We start from the raw sequence: 24,546 nt of genomic DNA on the forward strand, positions 1-24,546 counted from the left end.
TCGAGTGACCTAAGATTCTTTTTCGACATTGATATTGCGCGTAACGTTATAATATATTATAGATGGTTCGTTTCAAGTTTATAGCGGTTTTCGGGTTAATAAATGCAAGGTGTCAGCGTCTGTTGTTCTTCTGGTTTTTTTCTCCCTTTCTTTTTGTATCCAAAAATCAACAAACAAACAATTAAACAAACAAACACTCAAACAAACACAAATAAAGACACGAGTTATTGTGCGGTGCACACTGTGAGCCGGCACTCAGGAATAAGGGCCAGTTCCAAACAAATCAGCGTTGATAGCGGGTTCTCCTTCACAACAGGAAAAACGTTTAATTTAGTCGTTTTTCTTTTCGAACAAACGATGGGAGGGCGTTGAGAAGGGACAAAACTGATTAAATCTGTTGCTGTTTGTCGTAACACAGTCGAACACATTTGGGTTGCGTCGAAAAGCAAGACGTAAGAAAAACAAAAAACACACAAAAACTTACTGACTTAGGGGAAAGCGTATAGGAACTTTATTTCTGGCCAGCTAAGTTCTGACGAAAACACAAGGGAGGAACGGCTGTATGTTGTTCTTACCCACCTGATAGCATCGTTACCTGCGGAGCTTTGGCATCAGGGGTGAGTTTGCTACAAGCTATACAGGTGTGTACAGGTGGACACGGGTAGAACGGAAGACCAGAAGGTGCTCGTCTGTCTTTGACCCACGTAGGCAGCTTCCCAATAATATAGGCGTACGCCTTGTATGCTGTTGACAGCTAGTTTACTATGAAACGCCTTGCTGCGTCTGTTCATTCATAAAAAGTGTGTTATTTATAGACCAAAAGAGGGAGGGAGAGGGGGAGGAGAAAGGCGTAGGCGGTTGGTGTGGAAGGATCATGCACGTGCATTGTGTTTCAAATATGTCTGTATAAGATAAGTTGGTTTAAACATAAGTTTATTTTAACAAAGGTTACAATCATGACATGTATACAAAGTTCACAGAAACAGCAACAAGCTAGAAGCTTATAGTGGTGTTCCTGCATGACAGTACAACATAAGGCGGTAACGGCTGAAAAATTTGTCTCAATAAACCAAATCTATTAATAACGTAATGAACGTTGCATAATGATGATAAAGAAAGACAGTAAAGGAAGGAAGGAGGGGGAGGTGAATTATGTGATTGGGGAGGGTACAGTTTAAATGAAAAGCAAGTAAACATGAAAAGAAAATTGAATGAAAATTGTACATCAAAACAAAAATCAGTTTTAGAATACATACATAATATTGATGGTGTTAGCGAGTAAGAGATAGGGAGGGAGAGAGGGAGGGAGGGAGGGGGAAAGTGAGAGAGAGGGGGAGAGTGAGAGAGAGAGAGAGAGAGAGAGAGAGAGAGAGAGAGAGAGAGAGAGAGAGGGAGAGAGAGAGAGAGAGAGGGAGAAAGAGAGAGAGAGAGAGAGAAAGAGAGAGAGAGAGAGAGAGAGAGAGAGAGACGAGTAGACGTATCGATTTTGTTTTCACTTTACATGTTTATCTGTTCGAAACGGCCGGACTGTCCAATAAATTCCTGCACTGTTAAAAAGATTTTTTTGTTAATTTTTGTTTGCAAGGAGGGGTTTCCATGAAGTAGAATATCTGTGTGTATGAAGTTGTTGGTTAGTTTGTTGATTGTGTTGTTTCTTGCAGCTAAGTGTAAACGGCATTCTAGTAAGAAGTGTGTTGCAGTTTCTGTTCCATCACCACAGTCGCATACGCTATTTTCCGCAAGGTGTCGCTCGACTAAGTCTTTCTTTAGATCGCTGATATTAAGTCTCATTTTTGTGTGGATTATTTGTGTTTGTCGACTGCCACTGTAGAAGTAAACGGGAATTTGTGTGTCGTCTTTTGTTAAGTAATGTTTAAATTCCCCGAGGGAGTCGGTTAACTGTATTTGTTCAGGTAGTTGGTTCCAGAGTACTGTTGTCGAAGGAAAAAAGGATGTTTTGTACGTTTCTGTTCGATGTGGGGGTATACTTCGTTCTAAGGGGCGGCGTCTGTGGTAGGGGTTGTTGGCTGCTACGAGAGGTGGGAGTGCTGCTTGTAGGTATGGGGGGGTCTTGTTGTGAGTAATTTTATGGAACATTGTTAGTTTATGACGGTTACGCCTTTCAGATAATGATTGGAGTCCAGATTCTCCGTAAAGCTTAAAGTGACTGGTTCCGCGGACAGCTCCGATGATTGTTCGTATTGCATCTAGGTTTAACTGTTCGAGTTCATCTGTTAGGGTTTTGCTACAATTGTCCCATATTATGTCGCAATAATCAAAGTGTGGTAGAATGAAGGATTTATACATAATTTCCAATGATTTTCGGCTCAGTCTATATTTGTATGTACGCAAGCAAGCTACGAGAGTTCTGCACTTTGCAACAAGAGATTTTATATGTTCATCCCATTTACAGTTGTTTTGTATTATTATTCCTAAGTGTTTGTGATTTTGGGAACTTTCAAGGATGGTATTGCCAAAGTTTAGATCTGCGATATCAGGGGTTCTTTGTGTACAAAAGTTCACCAATTCAGTTTTTGCATGGTTAAATGCTACCTTCCATGTTTCTGCCCAATTTACAATTTTTTCAAGATCTGAGTTTAAAATTTCGGCACGGATGTTGTGATTGGCTAAAGACAAGTACATGCTAGTGTCGTCAGCAAAAAGCTTAATCGTAGATTCTATATAATAATAATAATAATAATAATGGAAACTTATAGAGCGCTTACCTAGAAGCTCTAAGCGCTTTACAATGACATTGCTATACACATGTACAAAACCAAAATACAGCATTAATACACAAAAAGAACAGGAGTACAAAAGCAAATTCATCGTTTAAATCCATGCAGTCGCAAACAAACACACGCGTGCGCACGCACATACGCGTGCGCATACACACACACATGCTATGACCACACACATTCACAGATACACACAGACACACAGACACACGTTCACACACACACACACACACACACGCACACAAACACACACACACGCATACAGACAGGCGCACACACATACATACAACACATACACATGCACTCACACATGAATACTAATATACCTACACAATCTGCATACATGGCGTACACACAAAAAAGCCGCAGATATAATCACAAAACCAAGCTCGTGCTTATGCACATCCATTTATCTGACTAGATAAACCGATTTGTAGTTTGCACAAGGAAAAGAGAAAAAAGTAGCAGCACACGATTTCCAGATCACTGGCTGCTGCAGGGGTCACCAGACAGTTTGGGAGTTACTGGTTAGTCTAGAAAATGCTGTGTGAACAGGTGCGTTTTCAGATTTGATCTAAAAGAAGAATAGGATGGACTATGTCTGACAGAATAAGGAAGGGAGTTCCATGTTTTAACAGCAGCAAATGAAAATGCGCGTTGTCCATGTACTTTTCTTTTTGTTGTTGTTGGAATTCGGAACATTCGAGTGTCAGCGGCAGAGCGCAGCGATCTGGAAGGGACGTACAGGTTTACGATCACGTACAATGTCGTTTACATAAATTAGGAAGAGCAAGGGTCCAAGCACTGAACCTTGAGGAACTCCCGCTACTACTGGAAGATAAGTTGATTTACTGCCTTTTAATACAACTGCTTGCTTTCGATCTGTTAGGTAGTCTGTAAACCAGTTTAATAATGGCCCATTAATTCCAGCGGCTTCGAGTTTATGCAATAAGCCCCGGTGCCAAACTCTATCGAATGCTTTGGATATATCAAAGAAGATTGCTTGGGTAGTTATTCTATTATCGAGTGATTTGCATATGTCATTGTATATTGTAAGAAGCTGGTAAACAGTTGAGTCTCCAGGGATGAAACCGGACTGCGACTCTGTAATGATATTGTTTTGTGTTAAGTAGTCAAAGACATGAATTTGTATACATTTCTCTAGTGTTTTGCCAACACAGCTTAGGAGGGAGATTGGACGATAATTACTACATGTATCTTTGTTCCCCTTTTTATGAACTGGTGAAACGTGGGCTATTTTCCAAACTGACGGAAAAAGTCCTTCATGTAAAGACCGATTAAACAGTGCAGTTAGGCTGTCACAAATCACTTCGCAGCTCTCAATTAAAATTCGATTGTGGATTTCGTCTGGACCGACTGCTTTTGTTTTGTCTAGTTTGTTAATCGTATTTTTAACTTCTTCGACTGAAAGTGTGAGATTGTTTATTCTGCAAGGAAGCCTTGGTACTTCAGGAATGTCTGACATATCGTCTTCGACAATGGACTGTTGGATAAAGAAGTCGTTGAACAAGTTTGCTTTTTCTAGGTTAGTATAGTAGGTTGTTCCGTTTGACGTCAAAGGAGGAATTTCATTGGGGTTTGATCCTTCCTTTGATAAGAATGATTTAACTAGTTTCCACCAATTTTTAGTGCCAAAGTTATCTCCACTGGATACTTTTTTGTCTAATTCTTTTATATATTCTAATTTCCGATTACGAATTGTGTCAGTATAATTATTGCGAGTCATACGAAAGTGTTCCCAGGCCTCAGGTGTGTTTAGTCGCACTGCTGTATCATGAACTGATCTTTTTTTGTCGCGTAGTTTTATAATTTCCTCTGTCATCCATGGTGCGTCTTGATCGCGAACAGTTATTGTCTTTACTGGCATGCATAGTCTTGCGACAGTTAACAGCTTTTCGGAAAATGACCTGGCAGCTTCGTTGACAGTGTGTAGCGTTGCAATGTTCATCCAGTCGATTTTCCTCAATTCGATAAGGAATTTTTCTTTGTTTAATTTGGAATAGTTAAATATTGTTCTTTTAGATGCAGGAGTTTTATGTATGTGTTTCTTGATTGTCGCACATGGCACAGAATGGTCGCTGCAAATAGGGGGTAGAACGTTAATGCTTTGCACGATGTCTACACTCGAGGTAAGAATAAGGTCAATGCATGACGATGTTGTTTCTGTAACGCGGGTCGGAAGTGTAACTAGTTGTTGTAGACTGTTTAAAGTGATAATATCAAGAAGATGCTGCGACGGGTTGTTTGTAAAATCTGAATTGAAATCACCAAGAATAATAAACATATGCTCTGAAGCGGCGACATTTTTAATTGACTGATCGATGAGTTTCCAGTATTCTACATTAGAGTTAGGCGGCCTATAAAATGTACCTATTAACAGCGTATCCTGGTTTAATCTAGTTTCAACCCATACGGCCTCAAGCTGGGGGATCAGAAGGTCATGCCTTGGTTTGCACACAAGACTGTTTTTCACGTATACTGCTACCCCGCCGTGGGGGTCGTTAGGTCTGTCTTTACGAATTGGGGGGTGATAACCGTTAAGATGAATGTCGTAGTTAGAAGTGGTCTCCGAAAGCCATGTCTCTGAGATCGTTATAATATCGTGGGTACTAGTCTCTGTTTCTATTATATCTAATTTGTTTCTGATACTTCTAGCATTGATGTGTATAACAGATAGCTCGCTAGGTTTCTTAGTTCGTGGCGGTCCAGGGTTCGGGTGAATGTCGCCAGCAAGGCAGATCAGATAGCTGGCAAGGTTAATAAGTATTATATAGGAAAGGGATACGCTAACTGGTGCAATGTGGGTAAGTTGATTACGTGGTTTAATAGATTCGGCTTGTTGTGTCACATTCTTGGATGGGGCTGCCTTTCGACCGAGTAGATGCGATTTAAAGAATGTTTGGTTAGATAAACAATGGAGTAACAACGCAAGAGGACAGCCTTCTTTGCCCATAAAAAGCAATGCGAGAAAAGAGTGAATATTTGAAATATTCAAAAAGTCCAATTTTCTATTGGACAGGCCGACCGCTATTGAGTGATAACCCCCGATTCTGGCCCTGTAACAAGCTAGTGATACAAACATTATGTCACAGTTTCGCTAAGGAACACAAAAGGAGACGGGGCCAGAAGCGGTGGCGATCGTTTACACTGGTCTCTCGGAAGAAGCACACTCTTGGACGGAGAAGGAAATGTCTCTATCAGGAAAGGAGAAAGAGGACAGTTGAGTGAACAGAGCAGAAATATCGAAGTTCTAAGTAGGAATGACATTTTTAGGATTACGTTCAGTGTATAAATTGGAACAGAGCGATATGTCTATGTGAAAAAGCAACTTTAAAAGAAAAACAAGAAAAGAAGTAAATATAAACAATAAAGAAAACTCGCAAAGAACCAACAGAAAGGAGAACAGCAACAATGAAGTACGATCACAGGACAACTTATGACTTTATACAAAACACAATTAAGAAGGAGAAGAGGAAAGAATAAAGAATAAGTCGGTTTTCAGACAAAGTAGAGTAAATGGATACGATGGTGATAGAATTATCAGGTAAGTGAATAGGTCACACGAATGGCTGTGAAGACATTCTACGTCAAATACACAATATTGCATGTGTTATACAGCAGGGTGAATTGTGAGTAGCATTGAATTTGGCACAGCTATGTACATTTGAGTATTAAATTATGAACACAAGAGTTGGACGACGTGGTGTAAGTAAGTTTAGTTGATGTAGCCTATACGATCATGAAAAATGAGAAGATAAATCGAAGCGAGCATGACAGGGGTGAAGACATATAAACAAAAGTACATGCATTCACTATAAGACTATATATACTTGTATTACAACGATGTTGGCAAAGCTTTGGATACATTACATGTTAACAGTGCATTGAAAGCAATGAAGAGATTCGCACACAGGCATGCGTCGAAACACGACGGGTGTCCCCGGTCGTTCACATCATGCACATACACACTCATTCGCACACACACACACACACACACGCACTCGCACACAACACGCGCGTGCGCGCACACACACTCCACCCTCACAAACACACACAAACGTACACACGCTGGCACTCACACACCCTCACAAACACACACACGTATCCGCTCGCACACAGCGCACGTACACATACTGTATCATCAGTTCCGATGTCTGGAGTGCGCATATACCATAAAGCAAGACTGGTGTCAGTTCAGTTTCTTGGCACAGTGGCACGTACTAACGCGTGGTCAGAGTGGAGAATGCACGCTCTATACACTGACCTGGGCAGGTGAGGGCAGTGGGGGAGGGGTTATAGGTATGATTCATAGGCACATGCACGTTGACTATGAGAAATGATCTGATTGTGGCAAGATGTTCACCTAGAAGAAAAAAAATATGCGACCTAAAGTTCAGTATTTGTCTCTTTATGTGTTGTATTCTTCATTTCCCTGCACACACACTCACACACACACGCATACACGCGCACGCACATACGCACACACGCGCACACACACACACATACACACATACACACACACACACACACACACACACACACTCACTTAGATGAATTGTGACGTGACCGTACAGTTAGTGAAGGAGAGGACTGGCACAAAGGCTGGCACTACACCAAGGCTTCCAGTTCGCGCATGGTTGTGATGCGGTTTACTGTGTTGTGTTTCTTCACAAAGACGACTCCGTCTCTGCACCAAGTGTCGTCCAGCGACTTGCTCACTTTCAACTGGCGAGCTTTACTGGCCACGGCGGCGCGCGTCTTGGTAAGATCATCGTTGATGAAGATCTTCGGCGCGCCTCGGGCCCCCCTGGCGTCGCGGGAAGGGAGCGCGGGCCAGCTGGCGTCTGGGAAGAGCTTGCTGGAGTCCACGTCGCGCAGGTTCCTCCGGGCCATCATCAGGGTCACCTTGCTGCGGTAAGACGTCAGCTTGACGATGATGGGGCGCTGGGAGGGCTGGCCAGGGGCAGGTTTCCTCCCGACGCGGTGACTCCGGTCGATGTCCACGTCCTTCAGGTCGACTCCAATGCTTTTCGCCACAATCTTGACGATGTTGTCTGTATTCTCGGACTCGAGCTCAGGGATTGGACTGATCCTAATGCAGTTACGTCGGCTATACTGCTCGAGGTCGTCGAACTGCTCCCTCAGCTGAATGATCTCCTTGTCCTTGGCCGCTAATATGACCCGGAGGTCGGCTATCTCCTTCCTGACCTCAACCGCCAGGGCCTTGGATAAGAGTTCTATCAGTTCCGGATCAATAAGTGCATTCTTGAGCTGTTCTTTTAGGTTGGACATATCTGGTGGTTGTATGGGGGCGTCCAATGCAGTGCTGTTCAAGTACGTAGGGTTAATGATTGTGGTTTCTGGGTCTGAATCAGACATGAAGCTATCACAAGGTCGCTTTGCCTCGCCGTCGTCAGATAGAGGAGATACAGCAGGTCGTTTGGCTGTCTCGCGGTCGCGGTCCGGTGTCGACATAGAGAAGGATCGTACAGATATTCAGGTAATGTTTTCAAAAGAAAATGTTAACAGCAGACGCCACTGTGACACTGCAAGAGTGTTGCAAGGGTATTGTCCACAGCTGGCGACTGAAAACCGTGACTCCGTGACACGTACGAGCGTGAATGTTGTTTAGCAATTGGTCAATAGGTCAGTAGGCCACACTGTTGTCAATGAAAAGCGTGAAGCGTGCAGTGGTCTGTTACATTGCACGAGCAATATCTAATCTGAACATGACAGTTCATTCTTGACCCGAATCAGTTAAACTTCAATTCGATTTTAGACAAAGAACACTCACTTGCATCATGTCAAAAGTCACTGAGAATTGACCACATGTGTAGAACGTTTAGATGTGCACAATATCAGAGTCCATACTGCTTCCCTTGCACTGTAGTTTAACGAAAATCCTCACAGTCATCGAGCTCCGTTCAACCAACCGCCATTGCGACCTTGACCGAGAACGGATAAGTTCGTCCTTGACGTTGAATATTTTTATCAACAGTTTTCCCAGGGTGTCTTTCAATTGTCATCAGTTGTGCACATGGGAGAATAAACGTTGAGATAGGTGTAATTCTGCGAAATTACTTCAAGAACAAAAAACAAAAACAAAAATCCATTCATCGTAGAAAGCACGATTGGCTGTTGTCCGAGTAACGCATGACAAAGCGTGAATGGATCTGTGGTCTTTACGATGGTTTACTCGGAAAGGAAGTTACCCTGAACTATAAAGGAACAGGCGATGAGGATCCAGCGATGTCACCGCGAGGAACGGGCGATGAGGGGCCAACGGTGTGATCGTGACAAGGACAAGGATTCGAGGAAGACATGAACAAGGATCTCTAAAGACTCAATTACGAAAAAAGATACATCTACGACAAATGAAGACACAGCACATTTCCGACGGTCCGTCTGTTTTGAAGCGATTGGATGGAAAATGCCGAGTTGGCCAAGGTGATAAGGCAGGCCTGTGGTGGAGGTAAACCACGGGAAAACCAGTGTTCGGTTCAGGTGAAAATTCCTTTGATGGTGGCCAGGTGTGCAGGCTGTGTCGTTGCTGGCTCGTGGTGGTGTTGCTGTTGTGGGATAAGGTGTTGTGGGATGTTACCCACACTCTCGGGTTTCCCTTCCGTCCTGGTGGAAGTTTTTGGCCTGATCTGCACCCATGCGTTGAAGTTGGTTGGTTTTGTTTGATGGCTTTAGATGTTAGTCTAGACTTTCTGATGCCAAATTAAGTGCCTGGACGTTCCTTTGTTTCTTTTCCTTTTTAAATTTAATTTTATTTTTTATTTTTTTTTATAGATTCTTCAAATAAAAATGGAGGGTAAAATGGTGGGGAAATAGAGGCTTCGAAATTAATGAATGAGTTTGGTCATTCAAATCTGAAAAGTGTAATTAAAAATATTCTTTTATAAAACGATTCATAAAATATTGTCATCTTATTCTTCATCATTTTCTGATTCCAAAAACATATAAATATGTTATTTTCGGTTTAAAAACAATCAGAAAATTAAAAATATGAAAACTATTATTAAAATTAAATTTCCGAAATCGATTTACAAACAATTTCATCTTCTTCCTTGTCGGTTCCTGATTCTAAAAATATATAGATATGTTATATTGGTTCAAAAACAAACTCAGAAAGTTAAAAAGAATAGAGCTACAGAATAGCGTGCTATCCTGCTCAGCGCAAGCACAACCGCATTATTCTGGCTTGTCAATTTCACTGCCTTTGCCAGGAGCGGTGGACTGGCGGTGCTACGAGTGTACGGTCTTGGTGAAAAAATGCAGTGGGTTCAGTTTTATTCTGTGAGTTCAACAGCTTGACTAAATGTTGTATTTTCGCCTTACGCGACTTGTTGTTTTTGTGCACCACACATGGGGTTACATAACGTTTAAGATGTTGTGTGTGTGAGCAGGTGTCGGATCGTCGCTTCGTAAGCTGCAGTGACGATGGCTCGGTGAGGATCTGGGATCTGCACACTGACAAGACTACCAGCCTCTCCTCTGTCTTCTAAACTGGCTCTGACACTGGGACCGCTGACACTTCAACGAAAAATATTCTACTTCTACACCAAGAGCGTAGCTGTAGAAGAGCTGTGGAATATATTTGCTTCAACGACGATATCTCACGTGGTTTGTGTCTCAACGAGACGCAGACAGGGTTGTGTTATTTTTCTCCCCCTCCGAAGCAATATAGCAGTTTTTAAAGGCATCGTCATTCTCACAGTACATGCGATTACGCATGCTTACCGTCAAAGATACCGGCACGGTGGCCTAGTGGTAAGGCGTCCGCCCTAGCCTGCCGGCCGATACCTAAGACTTTAAAATTGGCAATCTAGTGGCTGCTCCGCCTGGCGTCTGGCATTATGGGGTTAGTGCTAGGACTGCATGGTTGGTCCGGTGTCAGAATAATGTGACTGGGTGAGACATGAAGCCTGTGCTGCGACTTCTGTCTTGTGTGTGGCGCACGTTATTATGTCAAAGCAACACTGCCCTGATATGGCCCTTCGTGGTCGGCTGGGCGTTAAGCAAACAAACAAACAAACAAACCGTCAAAGATCTGTTCCGGCCTTAGCATGGTATATCTCTGAATTCTTCCACTTGGACCCATAGCAAAAGTCAATAGTGTGGCTGTGTTATATGCAGAGTGGTCGTTTGTTGTTGTTGTTGTGCAAAATAAATAAGTAGCTTTGTATGGATGTCACTGACAACATTAATTTGACAAATTAAAAGAACAACTCTGCACAGGAATCGTCCAGGTTTTTGGGCATGCGTTTAAGTTGAAGGGTGCTCTCAACCCGTGCGAAATCCCGTACCTTTAACAGTAGACGTCTGTCTGTTGTTGAACAAGTAGCAGCTTGTAACATTGAAAGGACTATGTCCTACATAATGGGGTAAACTGTTTTGTAAGTGGAAGAGTCTTGTAATATTTTGAAGACTGTCTGTGTATAAAATAACAGGTGTTTGTCTTTTTTTTTAATTTATTTTTTATTTTTTATACATATTGATGAATCTTGTCATAAAAAGAATGACTGACAGATTTTTAGGGAGTTGTACTGTTTTAAGGACATTGTTGTCTCTACACTAATGATAATTGATTGCGACGTTGCAAGCGTTTGTATATTTTAAAGACTGTGTCTCTTCTTGAAATGTTTAAGAACAAATGGTAGCTTTTTTACAACATAATGTGAGGTCTATGTTGCCAAATGTAAGACATGATGGTGTAGGAGGGTTGTAGCATTTTGAGGACTTTGTCTCAAAACGAATGGCATATGATGATGTGATAGAGTTTGTTAGCATTGTGACGACTGTGTCTGCAAAATACCACCACTGTCTCAACTGTTTTGTGAACATGTGAACTTTCATGTTCTGTTAATATTTGAGCAATCTTCATCAGAGACGAACACAACTATTACCACAGTTCATAGTGCATGGGAGCAAGCGAACTTGCGTACGAACGTGTGTGTGTGTGTGTGTGTGTGTGTGTGTGTGTGTGTGTGTGTGTGTGTGTGTGTGTGTGTGTGTGTGTGTGTGTGTGTGTGTGTGTGTGTGTGTTTTCAGTCTGCTGTCTGCATGTCTGGCTGTTTTCGTGTACGCTTACTCAAAATCTCACAGAAAACACACACAACCACTTGCAATTACGTAAACAATTGGACAGATGTTCTTGTTTCTTTATTCATTATTGATTTTCATGACCCACTCAAACACTCTTACTACTTAAACTCGGACCGAAGGAGACTCTATGCCCTAGAGCGTTAACAAAACTACTGGTATAGACGCACATCAACAAATGATTAGTTGAATGACTGGGTATCGGAACTTTTTCTATGACATTTTCTCTCTGATAAAAAAAATATATAAAAAAAAGCAGCTCAATTATGTATATTTTCTTGAACTGTTACATGTGTATTTTTGATAACCACATTTTCATTCTTATGAATTCGTTCATTATAATTAATATATTTAAAATCTGCAGAGCTGTGGTAGATTCTGTATTCATGTTCATCCATTTTATAGAATGCAAATGCTTTAACCCAGTGTTTGTCTTCAAGGGGACCAGGGTAATGTTAATGTTGTTATTTAATTGGTGTTTAGCAGTTAATTTTAACCTGAACCATGTCAACATATTTTTGTATCAGGAAGTATGTATGAATTTTAAAAAATACATTTTTACATGCAGTACTGTGATAATATTTACACCGTGTGTTTTAGATTTGATTATAGTTTTGAAATGCATCTTTTGAGCATAGCTGTGATACATTTCGATGATGAAAGACCAGCAACATTTATAAGTGGTGGTTTTAGTATAGCTGTTTTTTGATTGATTTGGGTGTGTGTTTTAGGACAGCTGGGTGTTTTTTTTAATTTGCCAGGTACTTGAAAGAATATGTGTGTATTGTACAGATATGTTTTGATGAGTTTATCAGCATTACAGCGTGTCTCTGATATATATGGTATTAACTGTTTGAAATAGAACATGTATATTTTTCTGTTTATTACAGCACTCTTTTTTTTATTAAAGTGAGCATCTGCAAAATAAAATTAACACACCAACCGGGTATGCTTTGTTTAATTTTTTTTTATTGTTTAATGAACCTATGTAATTGCCTTTATTTTTATACCGAAAATATATATAAAAACAAATAAAACAAACCAAAAGGAAGAAAAGAAAGCGGTTTTAATTTGTTTCTGAAAATGCATTTTTGTATAACTGCAGTAACATGCTGTTAATTCAAATTTCAAAATGTGGTTTATGTTTTGAATGTTTTTTAAAAAGAAAATGTTAACTCTTGCACCCACATGTGTTTTGTTTACTCCATATTTGATAAATAAACACTTTGCTTTGAATACTGAACGCAGAAGAAGAAGAAGAATACTGATTATTTAAAGGCCAAGATGTTTATGCACACCATTTTGAAAGAGTGTTGCTATGGGTTTGTCCTTTTTTTGTTTACAATATATTGAAGTCACAATATTTTATTACGCGCAGCATAAATGCTGTCTTTTTGTAAGTTTGTTTTGCTTTTTTTTTTTACTATTTTAAAGGTGTTTTTCTGAAATAAATAAAATACAAACAATAAACAAAGAAAGTGTGTCACTCGAATTATTTCTAAGCACAACCACATAGACGTTGCGCTCTATCTGTCTGTCTGTTTATCTCCCTCCCTCCCCCCCCCCCCCCACCCACCTCTCTCTCACACTCTTTTACGACACTGAAACAAAACTCGACGTCGCACGGAACAAGATCCATCTCCCCAACGATCCTACTTCTGGGAGTCTACTTTCTAGTATTCCCCTCCGCCATATTAAGAATCGTTAAAACCGCGTCCCTCGATCCCCCTTCCCCACCCCTTGCCTCTATCTGCACCCCCCCCCCCCTCCTCCATTACTCTCCTCCCTCTCCTAACCCTCTCTGTTTACGGTTCTGTCAGCACCTTTTGGGGACTGCACTCCAGCTAGCAACGCGGGTGGGTATGCACCCGACCATTGTTCTCGCTCGCTCATCACATTGTCACGTTTTAGCCGCCACCTGTCCCCGGGGGCTACTCGTTTCGTTGCTTCAGGCTAGATCTCATGGAAATGAGCTTGGGTCCCATTCTTCTTGACGCAACAGCCAGGGTGTATCTGGTTCCCTCTCAATGTCAGCCCCGCAGATTGAAAAAAGCAGTAAAAGAGGGAGCAGTAAAGATTTGTTAACTACGCGACTAACTGAATTAAATGTCTTTTTGTTAAAGAAAGAAAGAAAGAAAGAAAGAAAGAAAGAATAAAAGCTGCCGTGGACTATTTATGTGCGCCACCCACACTGCGAGGGAGAGAAGACTAAGGATTTGTTTTTCTCGCCCCCCCCCCCCCCCCCCCCTCCCCCTCGCGGAGTGGAGTAGAGTTATCAAGTAAATGGTAAAGAGGCTTTAGGGATTCGATATTGACCCGCTGAGAAGAGTTACAGCACTTTGTCGAAGCGACAATTGCTCGACGCTACTTTTAGTCGACAGACAATTGGTTGTCCAGTTCCTTACTAACAATGGAATGGGTTTTTTCCTTTGAAGCTTTAAATCAATCATGTATGTGTATATTACAAATTAAAAGACATGTGTGTTCGTTCCACAGAAATGATCTACAAACACGCCATTTATGATTTATGGCCAAAAACAAAGAAACAAGCAAACAAAGAAACAAAAACAAAACAAATAAAACGTACGCAGATTATATCGAACACTTCCTTGATTAATAGTACACTCCTTTTTGTGTCCATTTTAAAGTGATCCGAACAATATAGGACCAAGATTAGCTTGGTCATGTGACATACGATCTGTGAACTGGCTGTTATGTGTATCCCTTTCAATTCGTGTAATTTACTCTTAAAAGTCTAAGCCCTACAATTTGTTTCGTATACTTTTATGCTGCGTTTGATATCACATTAAAGGCACAGTAAGCCTCCCGTAAACCATCACAGATACGGTCAGGCTTTTACACACCGTACAAACACCCTTTCATTTAAACACACCGATTGAGAACATCCTAGGTGCCCTCCGTAAAGAGCGAACAATTTTCAAAGAATTTATTTTTGCGTGGTTTATCTTACCCCTGAGCCATTGTGAACCCGTGTGATCCAGTTTCCCTTTTTCACAATGTAGTCGTCAGTTAGTCATTTGAATGCGACTCGATGTGAGCTTATCTACAATAGCACGTTTTTATGCACGAAACAAACGGCTGGGGTTCACAAGAACTCTAGCGATGGCTTTTCACTGTTCAGAGGAACGGCGATGTGCCGCATAAACCGTCGTCTGATACGACCCTTGCGTGACCCTGCTTCCGGCTTTTCTTTTTTCAAACTTTCACAACTTCGAATTGCACTGATCTTGTCTTGATGAAAAAAGAATTCTTTTATGATTAAAGAATGTTTGTGTAACAAGCTGTCAATTTATTATTTAGATTTTAAAAGTTAGGTCTAGCGCAAAAACGCACCACGGTCCAAAAACATTCTGATAATCATCGATCCACGGCTATCGCCAGTTTTAAGGGAAGTAACTCATTTTTGACCTGAGTTCAGGATGGGTCCAAAAAGTGTTCGAGACAATCTGCAAAATTAATTCTGTAAAAATTGCTCGCTCTTTACGTACGGCACCTAGGATGTTCCCGTTTGGTGAGCGTTCAAATGGAAGGGTGTTTGTACTGTGTGTAAAAGCCTGACAGTATCTGTGATGGTTTACGGGAGGCTTACTGTCCGGGCGTGATTTCCGGGATATTCATAACAGCCGTCCAGCACCAAAACGAGGCGCCATTGTTGTAAAGGGCCAAGTCCACGAAAATAAATTCTTTGAACATTTCTCACGCTCGACAGAAAGCAGCCAGGATGTTCCCGTTCGGTGAGCGTTTAAATGGAAGTATGCTTGTACTGTATGCAGACGCTCGGGGAGCTCTGTGATGGTTTACGGGAGGCTTACTGTGCCTTTAACATGTTCTTGACATCTAACCTAGCGATGTAATAATGTTAGCCAGAGGCATTTGTGTACAAGCAATACCGTATTTCACGAACCCGAGTTGTCAAGCACCGCGAGTATAAACATCTTCTCGCGAGATATTAATCACCGTCTATCAATGACAAGTGTGAATGGAGTTACGAAAATAACGCTTCCGGTGTGTACGGAGCTTCTAGCTTCGTCTCAATTATGTCGTCTGCTTCTCTGGCCGAGACACGTAAGGGATTGGTGACAGTCACAAGGACCTCCGCTATCGTGTCATCTACGCCAGACGATTGAAGATGGGTAAGTTTTGTGGCTGTGTCGTCTGCAAGACATGGAAGGGGAGCTAAGTGGTGTTAATCCGTCTGCTGGTACGAAGTTTTGGGTGTGATTTGGGGCGCGGGACACAGAGAACGAAGGACGCCGTTTTCCATTTATCCCGAAACTAATGTCGTCTGCGTCTTTTGATGTCGGCGGGAACTATGCTGCACGACGATAGCGCTGTTTGTGTTCACTGTGGCTTTTCTGTAGGTCTGTATATCACCGAAAGTAGACAGAAACACCCATTAGCTGTCTGTTATCATGTATGGGGTTCTCTCGAAACTGGAGTCGTTTGCGTCTCTTGATGTCGAAATAGGATAATTATTCTGACCGTTGTGCTCGTGCTATTCTGAAAGTGTGTGAATCACAAAAAGTTGAAAGAAACATACATTTCGCCGCCTGTTATCGTGATAAGACCGGCTATTATCATTTTAATTCCGGCAAAAATCTCAGACGAAATCAGTCTTGCCATCAGCAGGCATGGGAATTGTCCGCCGAACGGCGGATTTCCGCCGAATTTTTTTTTTGTTCCGCCGAAAATGCAAAAGTGTCCGCCGAAAAAATAAAGGGGGGAGGCACACAAAAAAAGCACCGGTTACTTTGGCCTTTGCGCAAAAGCCCGCGAAAACTTTCCGTACTTTGTTCACGCACTGCTACCGCCCGCCTCAGTTATTGAACTTGTATGTCTTGAAAGTAAACCAGATTGCACAGATTGTGTTACAAGTTACATTTTCCTGTTTGTTTCAAGAAGATCAATTTTTTTTTTACAAATTTAAACCATATAATACATGTATATATTTTTTTCTTCAAAAAAGCAAAAATTGGTACATTTTTGTACTAAAAAATCTGATTCTAAAAACAGAATTTAATGGCAAACTTGGAGCTCAGATGACACCAGATTGCACCATCTGGGTTCTTTGGAGAATTTTTTTTTCCGGGGGGGCATGCCCCCGGACCCCCCTAGTAAGGCTAGGCGCTTCGCGCCGTCGACTTGACGCTTCGCGTCTTCAGTTATAAATTTTCCGCCTTTTATACAATTTTCAATTCCCATGCCTGCATCAGACGAGGAAGAATGATATGTACAATGCTGGATCATCATCGCTCCACGGCTATCGCCAGTTATCTCTCTGACCGGACGCTAAATTCCTACGCGAATCTATCAAAACAAGAATACAGAGTTATCTCCCATATGTTGTTCGCGAGCAGCGTTCGCGAGACGAAAATGATTGCAGATTGGCCGACTTCGACAGTGATCTCCGTTCTGTTCTTCACAGTTATGATAAAGAGATCGTTCTAAGGTTAAAACAAGTCGAAATTTTGGGACTGCTGCCGGAAGGAGACCGTAATATATGGTTGCATCACTGTCGAACTGGTTACAGAAAAAATCGTCTGTTCCAGTTAGCGCCGAAACCAAACGGTTGATTATCACGTGACACTTTTGCCATAGTTAGAGTTGTTTGCACAGTAAATACAGCTGCGAAAAATAGCTCGCTTGAAACTGTCTTACATATCAATTCCTTTGTAATTTAAAAATTACACAACACCATGAAAAATCATTATCGACGATCGCGAATCTGCTTGTATCCATAACACATTACGAAAAGATCTAAATATGTAAAAAAAAAAATCGATTTCCTCGCCAGACAAGGAAAACCAAGGCATCCTGTCAGGGATAGAATGAGCCGAACTCATTTTGACCTGAGGTCAGGATGGGGTAGAGTATACATGCAACCTCTGAAAAAAAAACCTGTCCACGTTTACCCTGTCCTAAATGCACTACGATCGGTCACGCGCGTGAGCGACAGATTCATGCACTAGCTGCATGCGGGTAACGTCTTGAACAACATACCTAACTTAAACTGTGTAACATATTATATTTAAACACCGTATGCAGAAACAGTCGGCCTAATCTTCCCAGGGCTTGACTTTATTTGCATAACATGTGTCATTGACGTTCTAACTATAGAGGGTCCCTGGACCCCCAATTTCATTTTTAGGGGGTCCAATGAACTTCAGAGAGTCCCAACCCGGGTTGACTTTTGCAAGTTCCGACGAGACCTACACAAAGGCGTTGTTTTAGTTATTTTCATGTCGGGTTAGATTTGATTAATAAATTTTAGTCGGTACAGATCTGGCAGAACATTTTCTCGGCTTCGAAATTCAGCAAAGTGTATGTTGCAGACGATTGCAGTCTGAAAATCAGTCTCGTCGGTATTCATGATATTGCAAATTTAGTGCGACCCGGGACACGGTCTCTTCAGTCTTAGAGCGTCGCTGGACCTTCTTCAAGAATGTTGAGTACTTTTTTGGCCTCCTAATGTATAGGGACGCAAATGTTTGAGAGTCCTGATGTGTGCTGACATTCTCCATTTAGCAATTTCCCGTCTTTGGAGAAAGCGTCTGAAAAGATGCCGAGAAACATCAGACACATTTGATAGTATCAAAGAAACTACAATGGGAAGAAGGATAACTTCCTCATTGGGCATGCTTAGAAATGAGAATGGCTAAATATGAGTTATTCCCCTTTGCTGCATGCTGACCAGACTGTCTCCTGCTTTGTTATGACTAGTACAGTCGATCTTTCTCATGTTGTGACTTGCTTTATTTTCACATTTTCGGTATTTAAAACAGCAAACACACACACACACACACACACACACACACACACACACACACACACACACACACACACACACACACACACACACACACATACACTGAAGAAGTTTCCATTCTGATTCGGTTATTTTATTTGGTGCTATATGTTTGCTTCACATTGTTTCTTTTTTTTACATTGCTTGAGGTATCCCCATTCGCTAAACACATCCATAATGCATGCATGGCTCATTCGAAAGAGGGCAACTGAACAACTGATGCCCAATAGCAATAAATACTGAACAACTGAACAATAAATAGCAATAAAATGATGACAGTGCCAAGTTTTTAAGTACAAAGTGAAATCATGTGACTGGACAAAGGCACAATTACAAAATACAAATAAAAAAATCGTGGCCCATTTTAAATTAAGTTCTCAGCTCATGGGGAAGCATAAGATGACCCTAGAAACCGAAATTAGGAGACCTCCCGCCCCCAGGGCAGACTACAAAAAAAAAGGGGGGGGGGGGGGGTAATTTGTGAAAAAGTATAAAAGGAATCAAAAACTGTATACATGTATTTAGTTAATACCCCAAAAAGTTGTATAGTATATACAATGTCAGACCCTAAAGAAAGTTTGTTAGTCATTGCTTAGGCAAAACAAAGCAAAATAGTCTGTTTACGGTATCCCGACCAACCCTATTATTTTTTCCCCGCCAACCCTAGACCTTTTTTTTGGCATTTGGAGAAAAAGAAAAAGAAAAAAAATCAATTTTGTTCCTGTTTTTTTGCAAAATAATTTAAAAAGATGGTTATAAAAAAAAAATTAAGAAAAGCCGACCTACTGACCCTCTTTTTGTGTGCCTATGTTACTGTAAACAGACCAAAAGGTACATCAAAAACAACACACCAGGGATGCTACTCTCCCCTTAAAAATAGCCATGGGTCATAGGTGTGACGTTTGAATCTTTTAGCTAAATAAAACCATAGGCAATTGATCGGAAATATCAGGAAAAATCTTACAAGTTTATTATTTGTTTGCTTGGACCAATCCTCTTGCCGAAGTGTTTTACAGTAAAAATTGATTTTACGTCAAAAGTATCACAGGAATATCGAATGTTGAGGTAAGGCTGGGATAGCCAAGTTCAAGAATAACGGAAGGTGACTGTTGAATCTTTTTGAAAATGTATAAAAATATAGATGGTAGGCAATTCAAAATTAAAAAAAAGGACTCTCGGAGCATGGACTTTTGAGTCAAAAATTAAAGAAGGCTCTATGAGCCGAAGTACATGTTTTGTCTCTTTTTTTTTATTTTGAATTCCCTACGATCTATATTTTGATACAATTTTGGACCCTCTTTGTACGGAGAGAGTTGGCAATTGTTAATCACATTCTCTCATCTCATCGACTCTCCTTCGGCTCCTTGGTAACATGCGTTCCGTCTCTGCCAGGAATGGACACAGCAGCAGATAACCGGTAAATATGTAACAGGCATAAATGGCAAAATAGCTCGCCTCGCCTGATAATATATGAGACAACTGTTCTATTACAAAGTCTTTCTTGGGAGGCTTGGCTAATTTACTCGCTCGTTTTACACGGGGTTCCATCGTTTTCTTTTCTAATCGGAAAACCTTGCTCCTCAGTTTGTTGACCTTCTGCCGAAGTTCCGCTTCACGAGGGGATGGGGAGGATGACGACTTTGATGCTTTACATCCTATGTCCTCCAGGATCGCCTGAATGTCATCTAAAAAAGAAAACACACACACAAAACACACATAAAATAACATAACCATAACAAGTTACAACCTGGAAGAAATTAAAACATGTGTAATTCAATCACAAAATGAAAATAAACAATAGCGTAGGAAGGCAGGCCAGAAATGAAGTGTATTAGCAACTATGGATTCGATGTGGAACAATGATGGAATTGACCTTGTTTGGTACTGAATGGGTGAGGCCATTAGAACTGTACCCACGGAATACGCGCTATATAAGCTTTATATTGATTGATTGATTGATTGATTAGGACAACAGTACCAGGTAAACTCCTCACACACCATGCTTCTTTCTTTCTTTCTTTATTTGGTGTTTAACGTCGTTTTCAACCACGAAGCTTATATCGCGACGGGGAAAGGGGGGGGGGGGGGGGGAGATGGGAATAGAGCCACTTAATTGTTTCTTGTCAAACCATGCCTCCAACAGGATATGTTTCCCATCTTTACGTGTGGGAACTACAGGTACAATTTCATCCATCCATGCATCCGCCCTATACAGCTTCTTCTTCTTCTGCGTTCGTGGGCTGAAACTCCCACGTGCACTCATTTATTTGCACAAGTGGAATTTTATGTGTATGACCGTTTTTACCCCGCCATTTAGGCAGCCATACGCCGCTTTCGGAGGAAGCATGCGGGGTATTTTTGTGTTTCTAAAACCCACCGAACTCTGACATGGATTACAGGATCTTTTTCGTGCGTATTTGGTCTTGTGCTTGCGTGTACACATGAAGGGGGATAAGTCACTAGCAGGTCTGCACATAAGTTGACCTGGGAGATCGGAAACATCTCCACACTTAACCCACCAGGCGGCCGCGACCGGGATTCGAACCCTCGACCTTCCGAGTTAATAGACCGACGTCTTACCACCCCGCCCCAGCGCCCGTCACCCTATACAGCGATTATCAACTATGTAATGGATGGGTTTAAACATTTTTTGATGTCAGGGTGTTCTTCATGGTTAAAAATCTCTTACCTGGTTGAACAATTTGTGTATCAGGCGACAGGTCGGTGCTGGCTTCATTTGTAGCTACCCTTTGCGATGGTGGCTTCCTCCCACTAGCAACCTGCAAATTGCACAGCTCTTTAACTGACAAACTCACAACCAACACCCAGTCACAATGAAACATTTCTCCCAATTTCATGGCATTGGTCTTAGGCCACACACAAAAAGTGTATGTTTCTGGAAGGCAAAACAAAAAATAATCTGTTTACGGTATCCGGACCGACCCTATTTTTTTCCCACCGGCCCTAGACTTTTTGGGGGCATTAAAAAATAAAATTAAAATATTCAGATGGCTAAAATACAAAACTAAAAAGCCGACCTACCGACGCTATTTTTGGGGGGCCTATGTTACCTTAAACAGACTTTTTTGTGACCTAACATGACTAAAGGTGGAGATTTTTTTTCTAACCTTTTTTTTTAAAACCATCTTTTAAACTATTTTGTTGAAAAACTGGAAAACAATTGATTTTCGAATACCCCTTTTATTTTTGAAAATGCAAAAAAAAAAAAATGTCTAGGGTCGTCGGGAAAACATAGGTAGGGTCAGGTGACCAGAAACATACAACTTTTTTGTTGTTGACGCCGACCCTATACCTTTTTTGCCATTTGGGGCTGTTTTTTTGCAAAATAAGTTCATCATATCATCATAATCAGGACGTCGATCCAAAATAAGTAACTTTTTTTTGTTGGCCTTATCATTTTTTGCGCTAAATGCAAACAGGCATTATTTGATGGGAACAATGCTGTTGTTTTCAATTCTTACATCAGCCTCAAACTTGTCATTACTCAACCTGCATTTAATAGTGTGCTTCTTTGGTTTGCAAAAACCTAAAACCAATAAATAAATAACCTTCGGTGGTGGATTGGGCACTGCAAACAATGTCGGGACAGCATTCCACACAAGTGATCCTCTCTGCAGGATTGTTTTACTGGTTGGCCTCAAAGTGATCAGTACAAAGCTTGAGACCTTGAACAGCAGCTGGCTGCAGCTTTTCAAAGTCCTCTCGCCTTGTGAATTGCATCCATATTCTGCACCTAGTTTGACAATAAAAACAACAATGTTATTGTTAAACTAAGCAAAAAGGAAAGACAAAGAAAGCTAAATCAGATCTTCAGTCTAAATCTAACGCTCTGCCTGAACGCAAAACGGATGAGTGATGTACCTTTGTACTGTAGTTTTCCCGTAAGCAAGGTTTGATAAAGGTTTCGGCAAATATGCCCACGGGTTTGTCATCAAGTGTAAACTGTTGTTTTGTACTGACTGCTGACTCACACTCACAGTCGTAAGTACTCGCTGACGCTGTAGTCTACTGAGTGAGTTGACTCGAGCCATTGCATTCTCATTCTGAAGAAGGTAAACCTGATGAAATAATCACTGCACAACCCACCTTTTTTCTTCTGTAGGGAACTTGTGGAAAGTTTTCCCGAAGCAGCTCTGTTTGTAACGGGCGTTCTTGCAACAAAAAGCCGAGCACAATTATTTACCACCACCTCGCACACGATCGGTACCTACGCGATCCGCCATTTTGTTTTCGCCGCCAGCATGTGACTAGGGACGATAACCCACAAACACTTTTTCGCATTTTCTTCGCAAGTTCCACGTCTTCCTTTTGTACAGTGTTTGATAGTATGTAGTTTAATACACAGCCATCCTCACAAGTTGATACTGTGTGTCTGTCTGTCTCCGTTTTGTCTGTCTTCCAGTGTCTGTCTGTGTGTTTTGTTCAGTCTGTCTTCCAGTGTCTGTCTGTGTGTTTTGTTCAGTCTGTCTTCCAGTGTCTGTCGGTGTGTTTTGTTCAGTCTGTCTTCTTGCCTGTGTGTCTGTCAGTGTCCATGCGCGTGCAAACGTGTCTGCTTGTGTGTCTGAGCGAGCACTAGAGAGACACATCAGAACTAACACTCACAATCATAAGTCAGAGGAAAGAATTAGGATGAAGGATTCGGGTGGTCCGCACACCACTGCCGTCTTTCAGCATCTCTGACTCGGACTCTTCACGACATTCATGCTGCTCGCAAATGAAGCATTCGGATAAGGCGATGCTAACGTTACGAGCATTAATGGGCTGATCTTTCATCGGATATTTACTGCCACATCCCTGCTATCAATTCCGCAGACATGTTCCAGAGCCGTGGGGTACCATACTGCCCTTGTGTCGGCAAAAGACTCGTGCAAATTTTAAGTATATTCACCATAAATCATTTTGACGTTTGAGCGACGTGGCTATATATTTTTATCCCACTCGGCTGGTATCGTATTTGGAAGTTATTTTCGCCGACTTCTTCGGAGATTAGACTTCCAATTTTGTGTGAAATTCTAGCTTGAAGTGTCTAGGAACATCCGTCTGCCTGTTGCGATAGCGTTCAAGTTGTTTTTCAATAACACCTACGTTTCCGGAAGATAAAGTCACGGGGTTGGTATTTTGATGTGATGATATTCTGGACTATGAGCGAAGATACTACGTGTCTTTTAAAGATACTGCATGTCCAGGGGTTGTCGTAGGATCCCTTTTCCCTCGGCTTTTATGTCTGAAGATCTGTTGACCGTTTTGCTGATAATGTATCGGTGGTAGACAGAAGTTAAGGATACCTTCCTGCTCGTGTAAGAGCCCTCAAACTAGTGGCAAATACGGTCGAACCTGTCCATCACGACCCTCCAAGGGACCGACCATAATTTAAGGGTCATTATAGACAGGCGGTCGCTATGGAAAGATGAATTATATAAAAGAACTCGCTTTCGAGTACAGTTTTGGAGTAGCCTTTGTGGGCAGATGTTCGCTTTTGAGAGGTGGTCACACTGCATGGGCAGGTTCGACTTCAATTCCAACTTTATACGCGGAAAGCAGCTATATAGGCTGTATATATAGTTGACGTTTTGTCAAGTGGAAGGATGCTCTTAGGCCAGTGATCGTTTACAGTCTGGACAGCCGTGTTGTGCTGCACATGATCGTTTACAGTCTGGACAGCCGTGTTGTGCTGTACATGATCGTTTACAGTCTGGACAGCCGTGTTGTGCTGTACATGATCGTTTACAGTCTGGACAGCCGTGTTGTGCTGTACATGATCGTTTACAATCTGGACAGCCGTGTTGTGCTGTACATAATCCTTTAGAGTCTGGACAGCCGTGTTTTGCTGTA

At 41.6% G+C, this 24,546-nt stretch overlaps 2 protein-coding genes and 1 long non-coding RNA gene across 3 annotated transcripts in view; 1 reads left to right on the forward strand and 2 right to left on the reverse strand.

Annotated features, from left to right (window-relative positions):
- LOC138952716 (uncharacterized) overlaps nucleotides 1-13,345 on the forward strand; it is an 81,567-nt gene extending 68,222 nt beyond the window's left edge. The window contains exon 22 of the mRNA XM_070324423.1: nucleotides 10,172-13,345. Coding sequence (XP_070180524.1) covers nucleotides 10,172-10,270 — 99 coding nt within the window. The 3' untranslated portion in view covers nucleotides 10,271-13,345. The remainder of the gene's footprint in view (nucleotides 1-10,171) is intronic.
- LOC138952568 (uncharacterized) lies at nucleotides 6,413-8,234 on the reverse strand. The gene has a single exon (XM_070324255.1). The coding sequence runs from the start codon at nucleotides 8,232-8,234 to the stop codon at nucleotides 7,368-7,370; it is 867 nt and encodes a 288-aa protein (XP_070180356.1). The 3' UTR covers nucleotides 6,413-7,367.
- A 5,426-nt stretch (nucleotides 13,346-18,771) lies between the features above and the next one.
- Nucleotides 18,772-23,042, reverse strand: LOC138952486 (uncharacterized). The gene is made up of 3 exons (XR_011451384.1): nucleotides 22,263-23,042; nucleotides 21,383-21,473; nucleotides 18,772-20,378 (listed from the first exon to the last, which is right to left on the reverse strand). It is a non-coding gene; the product is annotated as an uncharacterized lncRNA (long non-coding RNA).
- Nucleotides 23,043-24,546: the final 1,504 nt, after the last annotated feature.

The sequence above is a fragment of the Littorina saxatilis genome, linkage group LG17 (genome assembly GCF_037325665.1).
Source record: "Littorina saxatilis isolate snail1 linkage group LG17, US_GU_Lsax_2.0, whole genome shotgun sequence".
Taxonomy (NCBI): Eukaryota; Metazoa; Mollusca; class Gastropoda; order Littorinimorpha; family Littorinidae; genus Littorina; species Littorina saxatilis.